The following is a 26,674-nucleotide window of genomic DNA, read 5'->3' as shown; positions in this document are numbered from 1 at the left end:
AATCTAACCAGTCCATGCTCCTCAGTCTTCTACACTCATTCTGCTACTCTTCTTTTGTCTCAAAGAAGAAGAAACGAAGCATTCTCTCTCTACCGCCATTTTCCACACTCATATATATACGTGTGTGTGTGAATACATACAAACTCAACCGTATGTATATATGATTGCTTCTCTACTGAGAAGCTTCTTCTTCACACTATAATTCTGCTGAAAAAGGCAATCGATTGAAAATCGAGCAATGTTGTTCACGCCATGTGATTTCTGACACTGCACACGCTTCACCGATACACACGCAACGAATTTTCTCAAAGTGGCGTTGTTGATTTGAGCACTGAATTCCAGCAATGGCGGCTTCATCTTCCAGGGGGAGGAGCAGATCACCATTCCATCTTGTGAAGCCTTCGAGCTCGTACTCTTCGACTTCTTCTTCGTCTTCATTTGTGAACGGTCGCTTGATGCAGCGGTCTTGCTCTTCCTCCGCGACTTCGTTTTATGGCGGTTCGGGTAACGGAGCAGGAGGCGGCGCGTATGGTTCCAGATCAATGACACCTGGCGGAATCGGAGGAGATCGTTCCCGAAGGTATAGTGATCGATCTCCTGTTGGTTTTCCTTTGATGGACGAGCAGCTGATTGGGGAGCCACTCGAGACGACATCGAGATCAGGGGATAGCATACTAGTTACTATACGATTTCGACCTTTGAGGTGAGTTTGGAAAATTGTAGATCTCACTGGATTTATTAGATTTCGAATTTTGCAATATGGAGGAAGCTGCGGCTGGTGGGAAAAATTGGCAGGATTAATTCATATTACTTGCATTCTATGATGGCAGTGATAGAGAATACCAACGAGGTGATGAGATAGCGTGGTATGCAGGCGGTGACAAGATTGTGCGGAATGAATATAATCCGACGAACGCCTATGGATTTGGTTTGACCTCCTTGCCTATTTCATACTTGTTTCTGTTTTAACCGAGAATATATGTACTCTTAACTCGCATTCAATCTTCTTATGTGTGGTTAATTTTAGATTTTGGCACTATAACTATGAATACTTTATGGGGAGTTGAAATAAATATACACTAATGAATGGCGTACCATGCTGCCAGAATTATGATTTTGGCGTCTTATTTACTTGACTAGGGAATTTGACATATTATTTGTTTGATTTGCTATAACAGATAGGGTATTTAGATCTGACGCAAGCACTCCAGAAGTGTATGACGTAGCTGCTCGACCTGTTGTTAAGGCTGCAATGGAAGGTGTAAATGGTATGCTAAACTGGCTATTTTTACTTTTACATCATTTATTTGTGATATGAACTGCTTCTGATGTACTTGCGGACTATGTTGAATAAATGTATAACCATGTTGTCAAGTGATGCTAATCCACAACGTAGGCTGCATGGTGGTGACAGTTAGCGATGGATTATATGTAATAAAAGCACCCTAGACTTTCACATTGTTGACCTTTATGGCTTAGGTGGATGACAACACTAGTCACAAGTTTCTGCAAACTAACACTGATTCGCTGTCTTACAGGAACAGTATTTGCTTATGGTGTTACAAGTAGTGGAAAGACACACACTATGCATGTAAGTGATATCCACCATGGTGATGCATACTTGTTCAAATTCTGTTGCAGCACATAGTTCGGATAACTTCAGGACCAACTTAACCACAAGGCACAAACTACTCATGGAAACGGCAGTTGGAAGGAAATTTGAATTAGAATTCACTTCCCTTTTGTCATCGTGCTGTTATTTAATATACCTTTCCTATAGCTGATGGTGGTTCCTTTGTTTTCATACGAAATGGTATCGACCATATCCCACTTATAGACACTTAGGATATGATTATGTATGCCTGGAGTTTAAGTTTGGTGGTTACATAACGGACACAGGATAACATTGGTGAATACGATGAACTCATGGATAAATATAGTGTGAATATGATTGCCTTTGGGACATCAAACTCCAAAAGCAAAAAACTTCATTGTGGCCGTGCAGATGAGATGTTCATATACTTTCACATTTTTAAGTTGTTGGCAAACATTGAAATCCTTTTTTTTTTTGGCCCCATTTGCTGGTTCCTTTGGCGCTCTCTATTGAAATTGTAACTTTCATATACCTCAATGATTGTCATTGAGTTCATGGTTCTGCAACACTTGTCTTACTAGGGAGATCAAAGTTCTCCTGGAATCATACCGTTGGCCATAAAAGATGTCTTCAGCATTATTCAAGATGTAAGTTCAGTTGAATCTTTATTAGTCTCCTACTTCAATTCTATTCATTGCATCTTAATGCACCATTGCACCAGTATGCATAATATTATGTTCGTCAATTTATATAATGTATTGATGATTGATCCATTGTCCTTCAGACTCCAGGCCGTGAATTTTTACTTCGTGTATCATATCTAGAGATCTACAATGAGGTTAGTATTGTAACGTGTAATAGTACCCTTTCCAATGCATAACTCTCAAGCATTCGGAATTATTTTATGAATTCATGCAATGAAGATCATTATGAGCACCTTTTTCCTGACCCTATTGATTAGTATTGTTGCAGTTTAGCTTTCCTTCTTTGTGAAATACCCCTTACAAATTTTTGAATAGCATCTACGACTTAGTATCTTCTAGTATAGAAGTGTTATTGTATATCTGAAGGCCTGTCGGACCGTGCTTTTCTCATCTCACTGTTTTCAGGTGATCAATGACTTGTTGGACCCAACTGGCCAAAATTTACGTGTTAGAGAAGATGCACAGGTTTTTATATACCAAATTTCTTCTGCTTTTATGTTGTTATTAATTATTAATTATTAATATCTTTTGTGTAATTTGCTAATTGCAACTAGTTTTGGATATTCCTTTTCGAATGATTATGGATGAATGTTTTGGGTATTTCCATATTTGCCTTACCTCAGCTGCCTTTCTATACACTAACTGCATATTCATAATATGATGTCCGGTGAATCTAATTATAAAGGATAATACTAAAGGTACAACCAATATATCTTACAACGATATTTACAACAATTATATCGTGATATTTTGTTATTATATCGTGATATTTTGATATTATATCATGATATTTTGCATTCAATGTATCATGAGATTTGATAAATTAAATTTTTGTATTGAATTTTGTATCTTGTAAAAATTGTTGTAAAAATTTCGTTGTACTTGTAGCATTACTCAATTATAAATCTTCCGTAAAAAAAATCAAGCCGATTTATCACGTGAGTTTAAGTAACATTGCTTAATTTTTAGCTCTCGCAGATTTGTTGGATCAGTTAGGTTTTTAAGCTCATACTCGTTGGATTAATGTTTATCTAATACTTAAGCTCATACTCGTTGGATTAATATTTATCTGATAGTCAATGCCATTATTAGTCTGCTCTAAGTTGCTCTGCGCATTATTTTCATTTGACTCTCCCTTGATTCATGTGCTCAGGGAACTTATGTCGAAGGGATAAAAGAAGAAGTTGTTTTATCCCCTGGACATGCACTTTCATTTATTGCTGCTGGAGAAGGTAATTGTCATCCATTTTCTTTTCTGTTTTTGGATATATGGCCCTAGGTATAGGGTTACTTTAGAGATTTAATTAGTGTGCTTTTAGTTTAATTTTCTGAGTTAATGGTAAGGGATAGAATGCTGGAGTTTTTTCCACTTTTACTTTTGCATGCATAGGCTAATATATTCATTAAGGTTGTCAATCATCTTTCTTTAACTTCAATTTTCTAATTTAATGGCAGAGCATCGACATGTTGGATCAAACAATTTTAACTTGTTCAGCAGCCGGAGTCATACCATTTTTACATTGGTATGCATGTACTTTTGGTACATTATTTAGTTGAGCCCCACTTGACCTCCTTTCAAGTGAATAAACTAGGTTTTGTTTCTCTTGCTCCCAGTGAAAAAGTGCCAGTATTCCTTGGAGAATTGTTAGTTATGCTCCACTCACCAATAACAATGCTGCAGTTTTATTTATGTTCTACTCACCAATAACTTGACCTCCCTACAAGATACGATAATCTTCAAATTTTGGATGTTATAGAAATGGATACGACTGTTTTATAACAAATAAAAAACAATAAATCATGAATACATCAATTATTAAAATTTTAAAAATTGTGTTACAACACATTAAAATTCGAAGATTCTTTATAAACATCAATTTAATAAGCACAAATTATGTTACATGATATAATGTAAGAAGTGCAATTTGTCTTTACCAATAACTCCAAATTATATTTTCAAAATTTGTGTTTAAGAGACACAAAATGGCCCCTACTGTATCCCTGGGAATTGCAAAATGGACCATGTTGCATTCCTTCAGAACTGCAAGAAGTCCCAAACATATCTAACATGGTCAAGATCCTTCTTTAACCGTATCAGATACAATACAAAAATATATTTTTAATTCAATTTTTTAGATACTTCATGTAATTGTATCCACCACCATACCACGTCTGACATGATTTGTGGCCATTTTCGGATTAACCATGCATCATACTACTGATAATTACTGCCTCTCCCTTACTTAAAGTGGCATTTTAGAGTTCAATTTTTTCATGGTAAATGCCATTTTTGTTACTAATGCAGGTTATTAGTTATTTCCCAAAATACTTTACCAAGTGAGTTGTCTTTAGTTCTTATCCAATGACCAACGGGATAAATGGGAAAACTATGAAACGGCGAGTAATTTATTCTAATATATGATTTATTTAGGACACTAAAAATGAAAATAAGATGGCTTAAATACACAGTCAAAACTTCATACCAACTTCTACCGAGAAAAGCTGAATGAGGAAATTACTTGTATCTGAGTGAAATATTAATACTAAAAAGCATACAGTCTTCACTAAACAGTGCACTTGAACTGCTTAGTTTCAGACAACTGAATTCGTATTTGAGTTTCTTACACTGTTTCTAATAATAATAATTTAGTTTCTTACAATTAATTAACTAAACACTGTTACGAAGCCGTTCAGACAACCTTTCCTTCCTCTTCAACACTTCAATATTTGATCTTTTTTTTCCAACCAAAACCAATTATATAATTCGATATAACAGGCAGAAAGAAACAACAAATGCCAGAAATATTTCTATTTTTAATATATTATTCGATAATCAAAAACTCCCTTTGATCCAAAGCTCTTTGTAATTGAAAGGGCATGCATTAATTACAACAATTTGTGTATGTCTATGCAAAGTGAGTGAGATTTGAAATATAAATATTTGTCTTAAAAATTAAGCAGCAGCATCCAAGGTTATTCAAGTCATTTTATAAAAAACTGGAATTGGCATGCGAATTACAAAATATGGGTTATCAATAACGTAACCACATTGTTATTCTGCATATGCATCAGTTGTTGTCTACTTTCCTTTCTTTATTTAAAATATACTTTAAATATCTCTTTAAAGCACGAGATGTCCAAATTGAATGACCAGTGAGGCTTGGCCTCTGATTTAAGTAGAGATTGAGTACACTTCGAAAATTTATCTCTATATATGCCAACGTCTTGTAAATTAATCTGATGAACTTATTCATGCATTATACTTCATGTAATGAGAGAAGAAGAATTTGGAATTAACATGTTGTTTTGTTGGAAAATGCTTTGAAAGCTAAATGTAGATTTGCATATATGAGTAGTAAAGTGCTCATGCTCTTGTCTATGAACGTAAACGATATGGTGTCTTCCTGGTCCTCTTTCCACTGAAATAATGAAGGTGGACAGTTCGCTGAACTGTTGGGAGTTGTCGGCATTAACATTGCATCAACAACACCTGGAGTAGGAACTATGTTTTTAGTCTATTGTATCATTTACGAAGTTGTGGTGTTTCCTCAATGAGCTGTTTTCTTCAGAATGTGTTTCTGCATGTGTGTGACTTACTTTTTGAGCTTTTATTTCATCTGTCTACCTCTTTATTTATCTACCAACATTAACATGTTATCTCTCCTATTCTGTTGCCTAGGGCATTGTTGCCCTTCTTCCATTTTCTGTTGTTATTACCTCTACACGTTATTTTCTTATTCTGTTTTATGTGGGAAATCCTCAGTGGCTATCATTTCTTTTGGTTACAGATGATTGAGAGTAGTGTACACGGGGATGAATATGATGGAGTAATTTTCTCACAATTGGTACGCTTACCTGAATAATTTCGATTGGGAAATACTTGCAATTATAAACAATTATCAATAATAATTATATACTCCAGCACTTTATCATAATAAATTTCACAGTCTTCTGCTTCTGTGTTCAGAACTTGATTGATTTGGCGGGTTCTGAAAGCTCTAAAGCTGAAACAACTGGGCTAAGGAGAAAGGAGGGATCATACATTAATAAAAGTCTGCTAACTCTTGGAACAGTGCGTAGTAGATTTCTGTGTGGTCACTTCCTTTACATTTTGTTGTTATTCATCCCACATCCTTTTCTTTATTTGATGCGTAGTCTTTTTCATGATTCAAGTTTATAGCCTTGGTTGTACAATCACCTGAAACATATTGAGTCAGACCGACACTCTTTTAACCATTGGACTGAGCATGAGATCTCTTTTTTGGATTTTTGTATCAGTCTAAGTGATTCTTTTTCTTGATTCTTTTCCTGATATTGTATGTGATGCGAAGGTCATTGGAAAACTAAGTGAAGGGAAGTCATCACATGTTCCTTACCGGGATTCAAAGCTTACCCGCCTTCTACAATCTTCACTAAGTGGCCATGGACATGTTTCGGTGAGCATGAAAAAACCAACTTTTGGATGCAAAGTTAATTTTTCAAAAAACAAAAATGTGTATTATAAATAGTGGTTTGCATGCATACGAGGATGATCTGGTTATCACTTTTTAAAAAAATTGGTTTCCTCTACAGCACACTTCTTAGTCTTTTGTCATTTGACATTCATTTTCTGTTCCCACTTCCCTGTAGTTTCTTTTTGTCCATTGGTGTAGTTCGCAATCCCATGATTGAGAATTACTGTTAGAAAATACATATATCTGAATGGTATTCCCCAACTTATATGGTTGTCTGTTTCTTCAGCTTATATGTACAGTAACTCCTGCGTCAAGTAATATGGAGGAAACACACAATACATTAAAATTTGCTAGCAGGGCAAAACGTGTCGAAATCCATGCGGCACAAAATAAGGTGTGTCAATATATTTAATTTAGAGTTCAGAGTTTGATTCTTGTTCAGTAGTAGACTCAAATGGTTGTGTTTATTTGAATGTTTCAGATAATTGACGAGAAATCTTTGATTAAGAAGTATCAACGAGAAATATCTTCTCTCAAAGAAGAACTAGATCAACTAAAGAGGGGAGGTGTTGCCGGTATCAACCATGAAGAAGTTTTAACCTTAAGACAGCGGGTATGTATGTGTCTTATGGTATCTTGATAAAGACAGGGAAATTGGAGAATCCGAGATAATGGTACTGAGAGCTAATATAGTTGTTTATGAGAAATCTTTTATTATATAGTTGGAAGAAGGGCAAGTAAAAATGCAATCAAGATTGGAGGAGGAAGAAGATGCGAAGGCTGCTCTATTGAGCAGAATTCAAAGGCTGACAAAGTTAATTCTTGTTTCCTCAAAAAATAATATACCAGGGTATACAAGTGACGCGCCTTCTCACCAGAGGAGTCGTTCTACTTCCGAGGATGATGTGAGTTGCTAACTCTGATTTATCTATTTATTCTCCCATTTTCAATCTACACTTTGACCTATCTTCGCAAAGTTCAAATCCAGATCATTGTTTCATTACCTTGAATGTGCTTCAAAGTAATGGATTTGGATTGACTTTATTCTTATCTTACTGATTTTGCGTATAATGTTGAAAGAATGAGCTTTAATTTATCTACTATTGTTAATTATCTCTAGGTTTTCCTGAATTGGTTGTGTTAAATTCTTTGTACACCATTTATTCTCTGTGGCACTTAAATACTATATTCGTTGTATCTGTTACGTTAAGTAGACAAAAAACAACTTCCATTTTTTGTTCACTATCTTACTGTTGTTTTGTCGAGCAGAAGTTGGATGTTATTCATGATGGATCTTTAATGCTTGATGGGGAGAATAAAAAGAATCTCTTATCTTCTGATTTAGCTTTACTATCAGACATTAATGAATTTAAACATAGAAGATCATCCAGCAAGTGGAATGATGATATATCCCAAGCTGGCAGTACAATATCCGAAACGACTCTTGCGGGTGAACTTATCAGTGGTTCTTCCTGCGTGTCAAAGCTGCCTATAGTATGTTGCAACTTCTTCTCCGCAAAAAAATTATATTTTTATTGAAATGTTGTTTAGACTTTAATGTAGATCACGTTCTCATTTGCACCCGAAAGTTGTAGAGCTGATAGAGTATTTGATTTTCATAATTTTCCGTTTCATGCATTGTCCAAAAAACTTCAAATATGATCTCTTTTGCATCTATGTGTGGATAAATGTGTACCATTACATTTAAATTAGCTGTCAAGCACTAATTAGTCTTCTTTATACATCATCCTCTGATCTTTTATCATACTGAAGGTGATGCTGTTATTTATCTGCATGATTGTGTTTTAGCGATCTTTTGTTTTCTGTTGAAGCTGATTACTTTTTGTTCTGACATCTATGTGTTGTTTTTAAAGTGCGTTTGTTTTCTGGTCTTTAACACTCTTTGTTGAGATGGATCTAGATAACTTTTTATGTTTTGTGTTGCTTGCAGGATAGGGAGATGATGTCAGATCAAATTGATCTCCTAGTGGAGCAAGTTAAGATGCTTGCTGGGGAGATTGCATTTGGCTCCAGTACCCTAAAACGTCTGCTGGAGCAGTCTGTGAATGATCCAGAAGGGTCAAAAACTCAGGTATTCTACCATACCCTTTTTGAAAATTTGTGGTAAATCCTAGGTTACAAGGACAGGTGTTCTATATTACTATTTTAATTATTTTTCTTTATATTTATTTATGACCTCCCTGTCCCGAATATCAAAAGGTAAAATCTATTGTGCACATTAGCCTCTTTATCTATCCAATTTCTAATCTTGTCCCTGCTCTTTGTTGATGGGATTCATGAATCTCTCTCTCTTTTCTGTATTGTTACTCTGTGCTATTATCAAAATACTTGAGTTGACTTTTGACAAGAGCGTGTCTGATAGTTTTCTCATCCATTATGCTTCTGCATTGCATTTCTACAGAGACCGCATCCTGTAATCTTCATCCAATTGTCGAAGATCAGTTCTTAGTTTTTATTACCCCCATGTCTTTATTTATATTAAACAAGTTATGATACTTTTCCATATAAATCTCTAACATTACATCTTTTCATCTTCTCAACTAAAGACTAAAGTTTTATTTGATCTCAAGTACTGTAATTCTGGGATAATGTAGGGTACACACACAAGAATGATAGCATTTAAACTACATCTCAAGATGTGCTGTTGTATAGAAATTTTCAGTTTGTGTTGATTAGTATGAAAAGTAGTTCTATCTGGAGAATCATTAAATGGTGTTAGTCTGTGCTTATATGAGTGTTGAGTTCTCATTGTCTTGTATTATGAGCCACATAAATTTTTGGTAAGGTCATGTGCTGATTTTAAATTCACTTAAATGCCCTGTATTTTGACGGACAGATTCAGAACCTGGAGCATGAAATCCAAGAAAAACAAAAGCAGATGCGTGTTTTAGAACAGAGAATAGTTGAGAGTGGGGAAGCTTCAGTTGCTAATGCCTCTATGGTTGAAATGCAGCAGGTCAATTTTTTTTTTTTTTTTAAGAAACACATGCTACTATTTTCTGATTAACTCACGGGAAAAAGGTATTCCTCTCTTGTAACAGACGGTCATGAAATTGATGGCTCAGAGCAGTGAGAAGGGGTTTGAGCTTGAGGTTTCGCTTTTTTCTTGCCTCTTGATTATTTTCGTTGCCTATGACTTGTTTCATGAATTTGCTATATAATACTTCCTTTGTCCAAATCAAATGCTCCCTGACTCCCACGGAGTGATTATTTATGAGTTTAAAAAAGTGGAATTTTGAATATCAAATTTAGACATTCTAAACAGGATAAAGGGTGTAGTATATCTTATATTTGTTAGAAATTTTCATTATTCAATATTCACATAAACAGATTCGATTTTGTTAATCCCTGTAGTTTTATAATGCAGATTAAGTCTGCGGACAACCGTGTACTACAAGAACAGCTGCAAAACAAGGTTATTTAAATCCTCCAAGTTATTTTGAAGGATAATGTTAACTTATGTTTGTACAATATGTGATCAGCTATCTATCTACATTTGATTATTTCACATTTGATTAAAAGCAGTTGATTCTTTTGTTATTGCAGTGTGTTGAAAACAAGGAACTGCTTGAGAAATTTGCCCACCTGGAGCAGCAACTAGCATCAGTCAGTAGCGACAAGGTGCCATCAGCTTCTGAGCAGTGTGTCTCTGATGAATTTCCTGATGAGTTGAGAAAGAAAATGCAATCTCAGGTACGATTTTCAACTTCTGGTTATAATACTGATTTTGTTGTGTTGTTCATCTGGGGTTTTGTTATTAGTCTGACACGACTGATTCAGTTGGTACAGCTATGAACTATGGTGTACTTTTTAATTGATAGGAGTACAGTGGTTGCCCTAGAATGTTAAGTGACAGGTCTATATGCTAGTAACCAAAATGTTTTTGATGATATAAGAACACATGATTTGATTCCTTTATACTGTGTGATATCATTGATTTCCATATTATAATTAAATTTATGAGAAGGATGAGTTTTGGGGTATTTAAGTCAACATTGTTTTTGCTCTACGCAGGAAATTGAAAACGAGAAATTAAAACTTGAACATGTACAGATTCTAGAGGAGAATAGTGGATTACGAGTGCAAAATCTGAAACTTTCGGAGGAAGCATCTTATGCCAAAGAATTAGCAGCTGCTGCTGCAGTTGAACTAAAGAATTTAGCTGGTGAAGTTACTAGGATGTCGGTACACAATGCCAAACTAGAAAAAGATTTACAAGCTGCTCGTGAGTTGAACTCTAGAGGTGGTAACCGCAAGAACATTGATGTCCAAAGGACCGGTCGCCGTGGTCGACTTTCTGACCGAGCAAGTGATGTTTCTACAACTGTTAGCGGTGACTTTGAATCTTGGAATCTTGATCTGGATGTTCTGAAATTGGATTTGCAAGCTAGGAAACAACGGGAGGCTGCTCTCGAGGGTGCCTTGTCCGAGAAAGAAATTTTGGAAGATGAGTACAGGAGCAAGATTGAAGAGGCAAAGAAGAGGGAGGCCTCCCTCGAAAATGATCTGGCAAATATGTGGGTTCTTGTTGCTCAGTTAAAAAAAGAGGGAAATACGATGCAAGAGCTTAAGATTACTCACCCACAGAATGAGGGTACAGATCGAATTAGTGAACCAAAAGCTGCTGATGTTGAGTGGAGAGATCAATTCCTGGAAGATAAACATAATGAGGAAAAGGATCAAATTAGAGAACCAAAAGCTGCTGATGTTGAGTGGAGGGAACAAATCCTGGAAGATAGAGATGCTTCGGATGTTTCAATGTCAGCTTCTACTGCTACCAAAGATGAGCCTCTTGTGGTGCGCCTGAAAGTAAATGCGTCCCTACTTTTTTAAGATATGTGGTTTCATGTTACATGGATTCTCAACTCCATTCTCTATTTGAAACCTGACCATGTTTCCCGGAATTCTTTCAGGCTCGAATGCTGGAGATAAAGGAGAATCAACTAAGGTACACTGAAAATGGAGATGGAAATTCTCATGTATGTAAAATTTGTTTTGAAACACCTGCAGCTGCAATGCTTCTTCCTTGTCGTCATTTTTGCTGTAAGCTTACTGGTTTAGCCTTCTGAATTTACGCTTGAAGTTTGATGAAAGGGCTGATGGGCCGGGAATGTTTACATTTTACATTTAAAATTTGCAATCACACGAGGGATGTTGATTGGTCTTGTTCGCTTGAATCGCTTCGTATTTTCGGCCCCTCTTAACGCTCATGATTGGGGCAGCTGATTGACTTACATTTTGATGTTTTATTGCAGTATGTGAATCTTGCTCTCTTGCATGCTCCGAATGTCCAATTTGCCGAACAAAGATTGTAGATAGGATTTTTGCTTTCACCTGACATTTCGAAGTGAACCTTGAAAGAAAAGGTAAAGATTAAAAATTCTATATCAAATGATTTCATATATGGCAATAGAAGCATTTTGGTTTTCTTTAAAAGCATAACAAATTTTGGCACGGGATTCTCATAAATATAGCAAATCCAGCCAAGTTCTTCTCAGCTTTTCCTTAACAAACTCTGTCTAACAAACTGTAATGTTTCACCTATTCATTTAGCGGATTTATTAGAATCGGTCAGATAAACCGGATAGTTCTCATTTATTAAATTTTTTCTGCATAGCCGTTGTTTTGTTCACCGTTGTGGGCAATTGTAATAATAATTATAAAACTGTATTTAATTGTTAGGAACATTTTGATTTTCCTCCCTCAAATGCATCAATTTGGAAAATGTAGAATTTATGAGAATGGGGATTGAAGGGAAGGGAAAGTCAAAGAATTGGATTGGAATGAGAGAAATTTAGAAAGAAAATTTAGAATATATAGAAACCCTGTCTATACCTTTTACGACGTAGGAAGCATATCCATTGTTATATTGATTTGAAATTCACCGGCATATGTATACACTGCCAACATGTTTGGTTCCCCATAAACGGGCTGTGTGACAGATAACAAACCTGTAGGTTTTGTGTATAAGATCTGCTTTGGAAAAAAACAAAAATTAATTAAAGAAACCACAGTGTGATGCCAGTTATAATTTCCTTCTCTTCCTCTGTCTTGCAGGGAATCGACCATTGTTCATACTGTATGTAATTCATTGGAACGTATACACCTCTTGTGCATTTCTTTTTATTTCTCCCTCAAAAAACGAGTCTGCTATACCATTGCCTTGCGAGGGGTTAGGAAGCTAAATAGTACTCTTAACCTTGTGTAAAAATCACTTAATGTAAAATGTTCCTATGCCTGCGAGGAGCAGAGGGCCACCGGCCAATAATGTCCAGTCCAGCTACAATTTATCATTTATGTTATATCGTCGGTTATATTTATAAATATAATCCATAAGATTCTCTTTCTTTCCTTCTGTCGTCTTGGAAGTTACATTTTAGCTCTGTATTTACTGCTTATGAACTGAAAATTGGATTTGCTAATACACTGATCTTTGTTAAATTATTCGAGAAGAATTTCCAATCATTGGCTTGAGACAAATAATCATGTCGGGATGATACGTTAACCCCCCCTAGGAAGATTTGGGGCAAAGAGATCCGTCAATTTTTTTTATTTTTTATTTATCTTTATGTTGTTATCGTATTTTTAACATCAAACGATACCGAGAAAATGGAAGGATGGAGAGGAAGTAATGGAATCTCTGGAAGATGATTTTTTTTTTATATATATGCCTCTGTGGTCTGTGGATACGAAATTCGTAGTTTCAAAATTATTTTATTGGAAATTGTTTTTGGTTGAGAATCGATTTCTAGTCAAAACACGAAAATGTCTTTTTTATTAAAATAATTGTTCGATCCAAACATATTCCAATATACTTGCTATTTCAATGTGCGTTAATTTCTTGGATAGGCTAAATAGGCCAACAAATTGTTAAATTGAACTGATTACCAAATTACGAAGGCATAAGTTACACTCTTTAAATAAAATAAAAACTAACATTTATTTCCCGTAGACTTCTCAAGTTTTAGTTCTTTTTAAAGTTATCAATTGAATTTTTAATAAAAACTATTTCTGGTTATCAATTGAATTTTTAGTTCTTTTCCTATACTTTTTGTTGGGTGAACGGAGAATTTTCTTTTTGGTTGATTAATTTTGTATCCATTGAATAATCTCTTTTAATAAATGCTATACGCGATTATCTTTCCAAAAAAAAAAAAAAAAATTCATTTACATCGTTCTATAAGTTTTCTAAGCTTTGCTCAAATGTTTTATTACAATTTTGTGTATTGATTATTTATATTGACATCAATCAACTATTTAATTATTTATCTCGTATAATCAAATTAATATCTGGAAAATTTTTAATATCGATATATTCTTTATATCTTTTTATATTTATATAATATAAATATAAATAATTATTGAAAAAAAATATTTAACATTGGTTGAATGCAATTTCACGTGCGTGTCACGCGATTAATTTTCCACTTTCAGCTGTTCATTTTCTATACGGAACGAGACTCGACTGGAATGGTGGTGGTCTCCGCTTTATTTTTTTCGATCACAAACCCTAATTCTTGAAGAGCGAAGAACAGTGTCCGAGACTGTTGAGTATATAAAGGGATTATCTAGATAATTCACGAGGTTAATTGTCCTTTATCGGAGCCTAAACCGGTAATGGTGAGTGCTTGCACCCCTTTCGTTCATGGTGCATTACGCTTGTTATTCAATACACGAGTGTCACTCGGATGAATGTGTGAATTGGTTTTCAGTGTTCATTGATTTATTTTCGTTTTTTTTCTTAATTACTTGGTTTTGCTGATGCTAAAAGTGGCGACTTGACGATTATCGTTTACCTATTTTCTCTCGGGTTATCGTGATTTTTTGTCGGAATTTTCTTATTTTGTCTTCCAAATTGTGTATTTTGGATATTCACCTAATTGTCTGAGTCGTTTGTTGATCAGCGGGAATGCCAATTAATCTATACTGGTTTTCATGTGACAAGTCAGTTCTCGAATTTTATTTTTTTAAAAAAAAATCCAAATTTCATAAATGACCTTTGAATATGATATGCATCGGCAACTTTGTAGCAGTATTATGTCTCTTGTATAAACCCGATTCAGTTGAAAGTATTGCATCAGTTGGAATTTCAGTAAAGGTTTGAGTTAAACGTGAGTATAATAAGGCAGGGAGTGGACTAATGCCATGGTGTTTAATAATTAGTTCTCAATTGGAGTCCTGAAAAAGGTTAAATATTGGTAGACTTTTGAATCACTATTTCTTCCAATCAAAACCATGTTTTGAATCTTTAACGAAGGCAAACAAATGGGCCCTAAAATTATGAACTCTGTATCTTTGCCATTTTTTCGGATGTCATGACCAAGATGATTAAGCCAGGAATACGTGAAGCAGTTTGAACTGAAGTGTTGTTTTCATCTCTCATAAGCAGTGTTGTAAATGGCGGGAGGCGGTGGCGGTGCGGTCCGTAACCGCCTACCGCCTCAGCTGCCTAGGGCGGCGCATAGGCGGTTGAATTTTTTTTAAGCATTTTCTATTGATAATTATATATAGTCATGCAATGTAATAAAAAATAGTCATATTTTTTTATGTAAGATGTGTAATTAAATAATTTTTATGCATAAAAAAAGCTTCATAAATATAATACCATCTATACAAGGTGCAAAAATGAAAAACAAAACCAAAGTAACTAGTGTTTTTGAAATAAGTCAATAGCTAGGGTTTTAAAATGGGTAGACTTTGACTAGGTTTTTAAAATTTATTGACTTTTGACTAGTATTTTAAAATTAGTTAACTCTGGACTTTTGACTGAATTTAAAAATGTGTTGACCGCCTTGGCCGCCTCACCCGCCTCACCCGCCCGAGCGCCCGCCACCGCCTCCTCGCTCGCAGGACAGCTGGGCCGCCTGAAAAGGCCGCCTCATGCCAAGGCGTGGCGGTCGAGGGCCACCTACCTCCTAGGCGGCCGCCTCGACCGTCATTTAGAACACTGCTCATAAGTCATAATGACCTCATTCATTACTAATTGCTACTTATAGTGATTGTTGCTTCCTGAGTTATTTGCTGATGGTTTTTTAATTTCTATTGCTGGGAAATTCAAACCTGAAATTTGCAACAGACTACTCCTTTAATTGCAGGACTTGCGATTGCTGCTGCTGCTTATGCTGGTAGATATGGCATTCAGGCCTGGCAGGCATTTAAAGCAAGACCACCTACTGCTAGAATTCGTAAATTTTATGAAGGTGGTTTCCAGCCTAAAATGACTAGGAGGGAGGCGGCTCTAATTCTTGGTGTAAGGTGAGTTTAAACCTTCTTGACGCAACATATGTTAATGGTATTGTTAATCGTGCTTTGTTTGATTCCTTAGTCTATGTTTCCTTTTGAGGGGGCAGATTTCTTAAAATGTATGTTACTGTTGTCGTCATAAAACATTGGATATATTGAAAATTCTTATAATTATTCAAAAAAACAAAGTGCACAAGCATGTGTGCAGAGAGACATGAGTTTGAACTTTGGATCATCTTTTTTTTTTTTTTTTTGAGAGAAAATAATCATTAATAAGATCAAATATTCAAGTCACGAGATACAATGGCACTGAAACCAAGATGGAACAACGCGATTCACAAATTCCAGTTTCGATCCCGAAATCAGAAGTTTGAACTTTGGATCATCTTAATCCAAGTGTGAGGCTGGAAAATTTGATGTACAATTTATAAAGATCTTTCGAGTTAATTGCATTTGGCCAGAGCCAATTCATGTATAATGATAGACAAACATGCCTGATTCTTGATAAGATTTACGAATCAATTTATGGACACATAATTTGAAATTCAGGCACAAATTGACCAGATCAACTCAAACGAAGCTCGGAATTTAATGGCTCGATTTCTTGTGAAGTTTCAAGATTTTGTTCCTCCCTTTCTTGTTTCTAAATTTCAAAAATTGCTCACCTATATAATCTAAGGCTGTTACGAATTCTGAATTTCTGTAATCTCATAAAATTGGATGCTAAGTTCATGTCTCCTCCGCTTTTCAAATCGATACTTGGTTATCAACAAAACCCTATAAATGCAATGATGTTTGAATCTTTTGACCATGGATGCTCGAGTGTTTTTTGCCGTGTTTAACATTTGCTTCATTGATATGAAACTGCTGTATTATTTTTCTGTTAGTATAGCCCAATCCAAAGAGGGTGTATTCAATCTGGAAAATTAATGACTTTTATGGATTTTAGAAGTATAGTGGTATTCAATCATGACTTTCATATACTCTATAAAAGTCTAGTGGTATTCAAAATAGACTTTTTTAGATTTTTAAAAGTCAAGTGGTATTCAACCTTGACTTTTAAAAACTCTACAAAAGTCTAGTGTTATTCAAAATGTCAATGAACTTTTAATAACTCCATGAAAATCATGGACATACAAATATTAATGCTTAAGATACAACTATATTTTGTAAAAAAAAGTCTTTGGTCTAACCCAAAGATTTGGATGGATTTCTAAACTTATAATTTTCATCTTTTTTTCATATTTCCTCACTATCTCACTCCTCTCTATCTCACATTCTCTCATATTCAAAATGAATTAATATATATATATATATATATATATATATAAATATATCTAAACTTATAATTTTCATCTTTTTTTCATATTTCCTCACTCCTCACTATCTCACTCCTCTCTATCTCACATTCTCTCATATTCAAATATATATATATATATATATATATATATATATATATATATAAATATATCTAAACTTATAATTTTCATCTTTTTTTCATATTTCCTCACTCCTCACTATCTCACTCCTCTCTATCTCACATTCTCTCATATTCAAAATGAATTAATATATATATATATATATATATATATATATATATATATATATTCGTTCTTTTCCTAAAATCAAAATAAAAAATATTATTTAAAAATTTGAAATTTTCGAAATATTTTGTTCTTTTTAATTTATGACTTATAACAATAATTTTAATATTTAATGATAATAATATATGATTCAAAAAATTATAATATGATTTAATTCAAATATTTGAATAGCGGATAACAGACATGATAAAAAATAAAAATTGACAAATAAATTTTTATGATATAATTGATAAAATAATTTATAATTTATCATATGTTTTTTTTAAAAAAATAACTTTACACAATCGCAAAGTTTTTTAGTTTATAATTTTGTTACATTAATATATATTATATATATATATATATACATTTAAAATAAATGAAATCCATTTCATCAATAAATTAAAAAAATATTTCAAATAAATTAATTATTTATGTCAAATAATTATTATTTTAAAAAAATAATAATAATAATAAAATATATTAAAGATACAAATTCATGTAATTGTATGAAAAGTTTACAAATCTCTATAAAAGTCTTGCAAAAGTCTACAAAGAATTCATGAAAACCTGTTTGTAAATCCGTGAGATTCTATAAAAGTCAATAATAATTCATAAACTTCACAAAAGTCTATCATTTTAAAAAGTCACTGAAAGTCATTAAAACTCTGGATTGAATACACCTCCCAAATTTCTTGAAACCTGGAAATTATGTTGTGTTTATCATGTGTCAGTGCATCAAATGATTGGATTTACCTTGATCAGGGAAAGCACCCCACCCGATAAGATAAAGGAAGCACACAGGCGAGTGATGGTAGCAAACCATCCTGATGCAGGTGGTAGCCATTACCTCGCTTCTAAAATAAACGAAGCTAAAGAAATACTACTTGGGAAGGCGAAAAGCAGTGATTCCGCATTTTAACTCCGATGGTGATTTGGTGAACTTTTGACAGCTGAAAATAAGCATGAGACACGGCCCAAAACCGAGAAATCTCCTCTGGATGAACCATTCAAGTTTGTTCCTCTACAAAATAATCGTGTAAGCTTTTGGGCCCTTGCTGTGTGTGATTCCTCAATATGATGTAAATGTAGATTATTTGTGGAAAATCACTTCTTCTTCCTTTTTTTTCCTTGACAAAGTCATTTGACTGCTGATATAAATAACCTTGATTTTTTGCAAGTTGATCGAGACATGAATCGTTCATATTCAACAAAGAGGTCCACTCTAAAAGATATGAGTTTCATTAGTAAGATAGTGGCGATCTAGGAAGTTGAAAAATCACATGTAAAGTTTCATTTTTGTTCATTTTTTGTTTTGATTTATTTTGAGATTCAACTCCAAAATCAATGGACTTGAATCTACAAAATTTATTGGGTTCCTCGTTTGCGCATACCAACTATTCAGAAAAGAGGAAAGTTGAAATAAAACTAGGAAAAGTAAGAAATTATGAAAATACGGCTGGCCTATCAACACTATTCATGTGGAATAATGAAAATCGTTTTTGTTTCAAAATATATATAATTTTAGACAATGACATATTTAATATCGTCTATAAATCAACATTTATTAATATATATTTTTTAACATAAATAAATTATTTGGCTTAATTATTTTAATTTCGTATTTTATACTAATTATGATGACATTGGTGTCTGGTTTATTTTTCTATCAAAAAATTTTAAAATAAAAAATTTATATATCTTTAAAAATTACATTATTTGGGTTGTCTAATGAATCAATTTTGTGAGATATATCTCAAACTCTATTCATGGAAAATGTTTTATTTTTATGTTAAAAATATTATTTTTCATTGAAAATATGGATCAGATCGACCCGTCTCACAGAATACATGTAACATATTCTACTAAGATATCTATCCTATTAGATAAACATTCATGAGTCATGCCGTCTAAACTCAACGATATATCTGGTCCACACAATCATGAAATTTTGCTTCCCTGTTCTTCTGTATGTAGTCTCTCACATTTGATCACATATCTGCAAAATTAAATTTCCATCTTAATATATCAGCGATATAAATATCATAACAAAATTAAAATAAAAATATATTACAGTAACCAGAAGGAGAAGCTGTGCCATCCAGCAAATCTTCAAAATGCCAACCAGGTGAAGTCTCCATCAGATACTCTGGTATGCTACTAGTTGAAGCCGAACCCCGCTGGCTAACCGGCTGGCTCGATTCGTTTACACACCTGTGATCACTCGATATTGATTCTGAACAATTTGGATTCGAAATCAAATCCAACCTCAAATCTGTATCATTGCTGGTGCATGTGGCAGTTTGATCAGATTCAAAACCAGCAGCCGAAATCTCGAGTCCGCGGGTGAGAAGAAATCTGCTATGTGTTCTGGTGTGTTGGTTGGCTCTGTGTATGGGAAGGTCACACTCTTTGCAAAGCAAAGCCCTGTCTTCTTTACAAAACAGCAATGCTCTCTTTCCCTATATGTAATACAACACAACAGTATGCATAAAAATCTCGTAAAATATGCATATATATATATATATATATGCATGTTAGATTGTCATATCACATGTTCATGTACAAAAACTTTGGTGATATATAACCTGACAGACGTCGCAGAGCGGAAACTCTTTGAACTCGCGGTGGTTGCGTTGAAGGGCGAAGCGGTGGTGCTTGGCGGCGAGCTTGTTGGCATTATGAACTTGAGCGTCGCAGTTGCTACAAAGGGCTGCCTCATCCGCAGTGCAGAAAACATATGCTTCTCTCCCACATTCGTCACACTGGATTTTCATTCTTTTACTGTTATAATGAGTTTATTTATTGCAAATATCTCACACTCGTGCATGTAACTGAATAAATTAAATTAGAGAATTTGTGGTGAAAATCGAATGGGATTTGACAATTTGTTTGTGCATGTGAGTACATTAATTATGTCATCACATCGGTTTTTTGGCTTTATTTATTGGGTATGGCGAGCGTTGTAGGATATATTTTTTTAAAATTAAATAGAGATAGAGTCGATCCTATTTATTTTATTTTATTAAAATATAGATTGAGTCGATCCTATTTGCTTTATTTTATTTTATTTTATTTTATTGATTAATATCGATCGACCAACTATATTTCGGAAGCATGGCATATATTAATGGGATTCTCGGTGGCTTCACGCCGACATAGTTTTATGTTTCGAGATGGGGACTTGAACAGATCAAATAATTGAGCTTTTCATTTGTATTATTGGATAAAATAATCAGTGATTGCGCTTGTATTATTGATTTATATTAATTTTTTTAACATTTTTATTGATCGACATGACACTCATCTATTGGATGTGATGAATTGTAGGTCAAATAGTTGAGTTTCATCTCAATAGTAAGCATAGAAGTGGACACATGCACTAGGTGAGCAGCATATCAAAATTGTTCGTTGAATTTCTTTCTTCTTGAAGAAAAAAAATAAATTAAGAGTTAATTGCAACACGTTCACTTAAAAAAATGATCTTAGTAGCAAATAATATATACATAATACCATAAAAGTTTAATAAAAAAACGAAATAAAAAATTGATATAAGTGATGAAGTTTACACACACGATTACAAATATCAAGCATTCAACGCACGTTCACAAAGATTTGGAAATCCAAATTATAACTTTTTGGACGAGAATAATATATTTAGCGTGCTCCGCAAACACTAAGTGACAAAATATATATTTTTATCATCATATTAAAAAAGATATAAATATAGATAAGCTACGAAGAATCTTGGAAAATATATTTGGGGCTTATATTTTTGGGATTTTGTTAGTTGTGGGTGTCATGAATCATTATTCACATTGGTGGGAAATTGAGGATTTTGGATCCACATTTGTTGCTTGTCATTAGCTACAACTGGTAAGTTCAAATATTTTTTTGAAGAAAAGTTCATAGAGAATTGGTCAAGTAATTTACTGTGATATTTAAAATTTAAATAGACTTTTGTGTCAAAAAAAAATTAAATAGACTTTCGTACTTTCTAATCTCAACCACAAAGATGGTGACACAAAACATGAAATTTTAATCCAAACAGAGCAGTGTAATTTTCAAACAAATTGAATTCTGAATTAAAATTCCGGTAAGTGGATATCGGGTACAGAGCCCAGTGGATATTTCCGGGAAAAGTCCAAACCATGGGACTATTGGTTTATACCTACATTTGAGACCATTTACAGAGATGTTAAGCCCAAGTTGCATCGAATCGGACAGACATAAAAATCAGTCAACCCAATTAAAAACTGGCCCGAACTAATCAATTTGGTTACCCTAATAATTTATTTAATATTTATATTTAATCTCTTATACCTTTTAAATTGAAATTAACATAAATTATTTAGATTATTCTCCCTAACTACGATATTTAGATTTTAGACAATTTTTTCCTAATTTGTCAAATTTAAGACAAGTGACATAATATAATGTGTTGCAAAATATTTCGCACATGTTTTTTTAACATACAATATTAATTGTTTTAATAACTAATTTAGTATTTTAAGTTACTTATTTTATTTTAAATATTTATGTACTTTTCTGAATATTGTTATTTTATTGTATTATTAATTCAATTACTCAAAATGTACCTAAACACCTCAAAATAATTTTTGGAGTTTTACATAATTAGAATAATCATGCAAAGAACAATTTAATTAAATGCAAAATTGATTATTCTTATTTTTTCCCCTCAATGTTTGTCTATTTTCGATTTTAGTTATCTAAATTGTCAAATTTTAGTCTTAATCTGTTATATTTTTTTATGGTAATTTAAATTTTTTTTCGATATGACGCTAATATGACACCAATACAATACTGACATGTGTAGAATCATATTAGCATTTCCGATTAAAAATAAATAATTAAATTTCCAAAAATAAGAAGACACTGACACATTGAAACCAAAATCACAAAATAACAAAATTTAATTTCTCTTTTAATTAAATTATATAAAAGGCACAAAAACGCATTATTCACTAATAATGAAAATGTTTCTTCAATAAATTATATATGAGTTAAAGATTTAATTTTTTTTGTGTTGTATGGTAAATATAATATTGAAAATAGGATAAACTATAAAGATTCTAAATAATTGAGACAACTTATTGATTTGATGGTCCCTTTACAAAGTTACCAATCTAATTAATTATTCTCTTTAATTTAATTAGGTAAACATGCATGCACTTTAGCTTTAACGAGATAGTCTTTTTTTAAATAAAAAAAACTAAATTGGGTGTTGTATTATAGTATTAATTATAAATATGTTAAGGTTCTTTTTTTAATATGTATTTTAATAACGATGCAACATGTAATCATAGTTCTTCGATTCACACTTGGTAAATCTAATTTTATGTTAACCTATAGTAACATGTAAATCACACTAACCATATGAATTGAACTTCACTAGGCAAATCATGTATAAAGTTATAACTCATAACTATTGACCAAACACTCATTTACTCTACCAATCCTGATATCTTTGAAACATTCTAACTTTTAAGGTTCGACTTAATCATATGGTAGTGAAAGAAAAAGAGAACGTCGATGCCTTTGTAAGCATAAAGTTACAAGTCTAAAGTGTGCCAAAGAAATATTAAATGGATTCATTCCCATTTAGAATCAGGTATAATTTGTCACTCTTGATGTACGTAAGTAATAAATTAAACACAGAAATTGGCAAATTGCTAAACTAAAGCGTGCATACGAACAGTTTATCATCGAACGGGTTTTTTTTTTTATTGGCAATAATGTAGTTGTATGTAGTTGTAATGTTTATTACGTTGTCTATATTTTCGTATATATTCTTTCTTTAGTTTAGGAGATTTAATTGTGCTTATTTTTTGCAACTTCTTTGTACTCAAGCATGTATTTAATCTTGCGATATTCTGAATGAAGGAGTCAGAATTCTCATTCAAACATATTGTTTCTTACATGGTATCAGAGCCATAAACATGGCTGACGACAAGAAGAAAGAAGGAGACAGTGTGTCTTCGAAGCTCACATCTCCATTATATCTTTCTGCCAGCGACAACCCGGGAAACATCATCACACAAGTTCAACTAAAAGGTGAGAATTATGATGAATGGTCACGAGCCATGAAGACGGCGTTACGGGCCAAGAAAAAGTTTGGATTCATCGATGGTTCGATGAAGATATCTCCCACTGATTCTGCGGAACAAGAAGATTGGTGGACTGTCAATTCTATGTTGGTGTCATGGATCTTGAATACAATTGAACCAACTCTACGCTCAACCATCACCTACATGGAAGTTGCGAAAGAACTGTGGGACGATATCAAAGAACGATTCTCTGTCGGAAACGGACCGAGAATTCAACAACTCAAATGTGAGTTGGTTGAATGCAAACAACAAGACATGTCTGTTATGAATTACTATGCCAAGTTGAAGATGATTTGGGAAGAATTGGGAAATTATGAACAACGCCCATCCTGTTGCTGTGGAGGATGCAAGTGCAACATCGGAGCAGATTTAGATAAAAGGCGTGAAGAGGAAAGACTTTATCAATTTTTGATGGGGTTGGATGACACCACTTATGGCACAGTGCGCTCGAATATCTTGAGCACTGAACCACTCCCGAATCTGAATCGTGCATATGCTATGATCATACAAGAAGAGCGAGTACGGGATATAACTCGAGGAAAAGAACATCGAAGTGAGGCCATGGCTTTTGCGATTCAAACTCCTAGCTTTTCTAAAAGCCGAGCAGATGGTAAGGAGAAACTTGTGGCGTGCTCGAGTTGCAAGAGAACCGGTCATGATGCGGGTTCATGCTTTGAATTGATTGGTTATCCCGATTGGTGGGGAGACAGGCCTAGAGGAAGAGGGCGTGGCGCAGCAAGCCGTGCACAAAGTGGACAACGACCTTCTGGTAATGCGACTGGAGGGAGGGGTCGTGGATCCCAATCTCGAGCTAATGCCGCTGCAGCCCAGGTGACGGGACAAGGCAGCATAACTCATGGACAATTAACCGAAGCTGACAGAAGTGAAGTGAGTGGGTTAAGCAGTGAGCAGTGAAATTTGTTGTTGAATCTTCTGTACACAAAAGGAGGAAAATCCAGGAAGACTAAATGGTAAGCATAAAACAGTGGAGTGGATAATTGACAGTGGAGCCTCTCATCATATGATGGGAAGACTCGATTTGATCAGTTGCGTGGCGAAAATTCTTGCATGCCCAGTTGGGCTGCCGGATGGAAACGAAGCACTAGCCGAAGAAAGCGGGACTGTAGTGTTAAATGACTATTTGAAATTAAACAATGTGTTATATGTACCCAACTTGAAGTGTAGCTTGATTTCAGTATCACAACTGACCGCCGAGTTGAATTGTGTAGTTCAATTTACTGATAAACTTTGTGTTATGTAGGACCGCAATTCGAGGATGCTGATTGGTGCGGGTGAACAGCGTGAGGGGCTTTACTATTTCAGCGGGACAGTGCCAGCCAGAGCTTTGAATACAGCAAGGAGGGACACCTTTGAACTGTGGCATCGAAGGTTGGGACATCCTGCTAGTAAAATCATTCAGTTATTACCGGTTGTTAAAGGAACTTGTAGTGATTCTGTTAAGCATTGTGATGTTTGTCTACGAGCAAAACATTGTCGAGGAGAATTTTTGTTGAGTAATAATAAGGCTTTTAATATTTTTGAGATGATTCACTGTGATTTGTGGGGTCCATATAAAACTCCGACTTTTTGTGGTGCACATTATTTCTTGACAATTGTTGATGATCACTCGAAAGGTGTATGGGTCTATTTGTTGAATAGTAAAGCCAAAGTGGGACCAACTCTTAGAAACTTTATCACTATGATACACAGACAATTCAATGCACATGTGAAAATCGTGCGAAGTGATAATGGAACTGAGTTTACTTGTTTGACTCAGTACTTTGTGGAAAGCGGAATCATACATCAAACTTCGTGTGTTGGGACTCCTCAACAAAATGGCAGAGTGGAACGTAAACATCGTCACATCCTCAATGTTGCACGATCGCTGCGTTTCCAAGCGAATCTGTCTATTGAGTTTTGGGGCGAGTGCGTTTTGACTGCGGTGTATTTGATTAATCGTACCCCTTCTACTTTACTCGAAGGTAAAACACCTTACGATTTATTATTTGGTGTTGTTCCTTCCTATAAGAATGTCCGAGTATTTGGTTGCTTGGCTTATGCTCATAATAAAAAACATGGTGGTGATAAATTTGCTAGTCGCAGTAGAAAATGCATCTTTGTTGGGTACCCATTTGGGAAGAAAGGATGAAGTTTGTATGATCTTGATTCTAAGGAGTTCTTTGTTTCGAGAGATGTTTTTTTCGAACAAGAGTTTCCTTACGAGAGTAAAGTTTCACATGACACAATTGACATCCATCGGATTGATGACTCTTTTGGTGAAGAAGAAATGATCTCCGGAATGCCCGAACACGAAACCAGGCCTCGTGGTGATACAGAAATAACAGGAGGACAACTTGTTGAGGCTCAAGTTGTCGAGGTCTCCGAAGTTAAGGGGGGTATCGATGGGGATGTTGTACATGATATTCCAGAACCACTGGGGCGTGGTCACAGGCAGCGCCGCGAATCCACTCGCTTACATGATTATGTCTTGCACACAGTTCAGAAGTACACTTTGTCATTGAGCCCCTCTCCACGCTCACCTGACCATATGCAATCCTCAGGTAATCCTTATCTTATAACACATTATGTAAATTGTGACAAATTTTCTGTGCGACATCGTGCTTTCTTGGCAGCTGTCACTGCAGGTGTGGAACCAAAATCGTTTGGTACAGCCGTCAAAGATAGACACTGGCGAGATGCGATGCAGCAAGAAATACAGGCTTTGGAGACTAATGGAACTTGGACTGTAGAACCCTTGCCGCAGGGCAAACGAGCCATCAATTGTAAGTGGGTATACAAGATTAAATACAATGCAGATGGCACTATCGAGCGCTACAAAGCGCGATTGGTGATTCTGGGGAATCGACAGCTTGAAGGGATTGACTACCATGAAACGTTTGCGCCTGTGGCAAAAATGGTCACCGTCCGTACTTTCCTGGCAGTGGCA

At 34.5% G+C, this 26,674-nt stretch overlaps 3 protein-coding genes across 8 annotated transcripts; 2 read left to right on the top strand and 1 right to left on the bottom strand.

Moving 5' to 3' along the window:
- The first annotated feature begins 25 nt into the window (after positions 1–25).
- LOC140879652 (kinesin-like protein KIN-7D, mitochondrial) lies at positions 26–13,116 on the top strand. Of its 5 annotated transcripts, none has more exons than XR_012149480.1 (25): positions 26–703; positions 831–928; positions 1,179–1,268; positions 1,539–1,591; positions 2,176–2,241; positions 2,379–2,432; positions 2,704–2,763; positions 3,452–3,530; positions 3,754–3,821; positions 6,087–6,143; positions 6,266–6,370; positions 6,630–6,734; positions 7,039–7,146; positions 7,234–7,365; positions 7,475–7,657; positions 8,022–8,246; positions 8,704–8,844; positions 9,610–9,729; positions 9,815–9,865; positions 10,141–10,188; positions 10,320–10,466; positions 10,788–11,570; positions 11,687–11,721; positions 12,029–12,139; positions 12,831–13,116. XR_012149480.1 is itself a non-coding variant. In XM_073283465.1 (25 exons), exons 1-24 carry the CDS (start codon positions 345–347, stop codon positions 12,109–12,111), a joined length of 3,345 nt encoding a protein of 1,114 aa, XP_073139566.1. In that variant the 5' UTR covers positions 26–344; the 3' UTR covers positions 12,112–12,139; positions 12,831–13,116. The 5 variants fall into 5 exon arrangements, 3 of the variants coding, with proteins under 3 accessions (XP_073139566.1, XP_073139565.1, XP_073139567.1); XR_012149479.1 differs by having other exon boundaries at positions 10,788–11,582; XM_073283465.1 differs by having other exon boundaries at positions 11,687–11,816.
- A 1,078-nt stretch (positions 13,117–14,194) lies between these two features.
- LOC140882585 (mitochondrial import inner membrane translocase subunit TIM14-1-like) lies at positions 14,195–19,815 on the top strand. 2 transcript variants are annotated; one of them, XR_012150244.1, is made up of 4 exons: positions 14,195–14,393; positions 15,850–16,028; positions 18,365–18,638; positions 19,676–19,815. XR_012150244.1 is itself a non-coding variant. In XM_073288667.1 (3 exons), the coding sequence occupies exons 1-3, from the start codon at positions 14,391–14,393 to the stop codon at positions 18,519–18,521; spliced, it is 339 nt and encodes a 112-aa protein (XP_073144768.1). In that variant the 5' UTR covers positions 14,195–14,390; the 3' UTR covers positions 18,522–18,883. The 2 variants fall into 2 exon arrangements, 1 of the variants encoding a protein (XP_073144768.1); XM_073288667.1 differs by lacking the exon at positions 19,676–19,815 and having other exon boundaries at positions 18,365–18,883.
- On the bottom strand, positions 19,417–20,471 carry LOC140882584 (B-box zinc finger protein 20-like). Its single transcript, XM_073288666.1, has 3 exons — positions 20,188–20,471; positions 19,674–20,061; positions 19,417–19,598 (listed from the first exon to the last, which is right to left on the bottom strand). Exons 1-3 carry the CDS (start codon positions 20,374–20,376, stop codon positions 19,591–19,593), a joined length of 585 nt encoding a protein of 194 aa, XP_073144767.1. The 5' UTR covers positions 20,377–20,471; the 3' UTR covers positions 19,417–19,590.
- Positions 20,472–26,674: the final 6,203 nt, after the last annotated feature.

The sequence above is a fragment of the Henckelia pumila genome, chromosome 2, assembly GCF_033568475.1.
Source record: "Henckelia pumila isolate YLH828 chromosome 2, ASM3356847v2, whole genome shotgun sequence".
Taxonomy (NCBI): domain Eukaryota; kingdom Viridiplantae; phylum Streptophyta; class Magnoliopsida; order Lamiales; family Gesneriaceae; genus Henckelia; species Henckelia pumila.
This window is presented reverse-complemented; position numbering and strand designations above follow the sequence as displayed.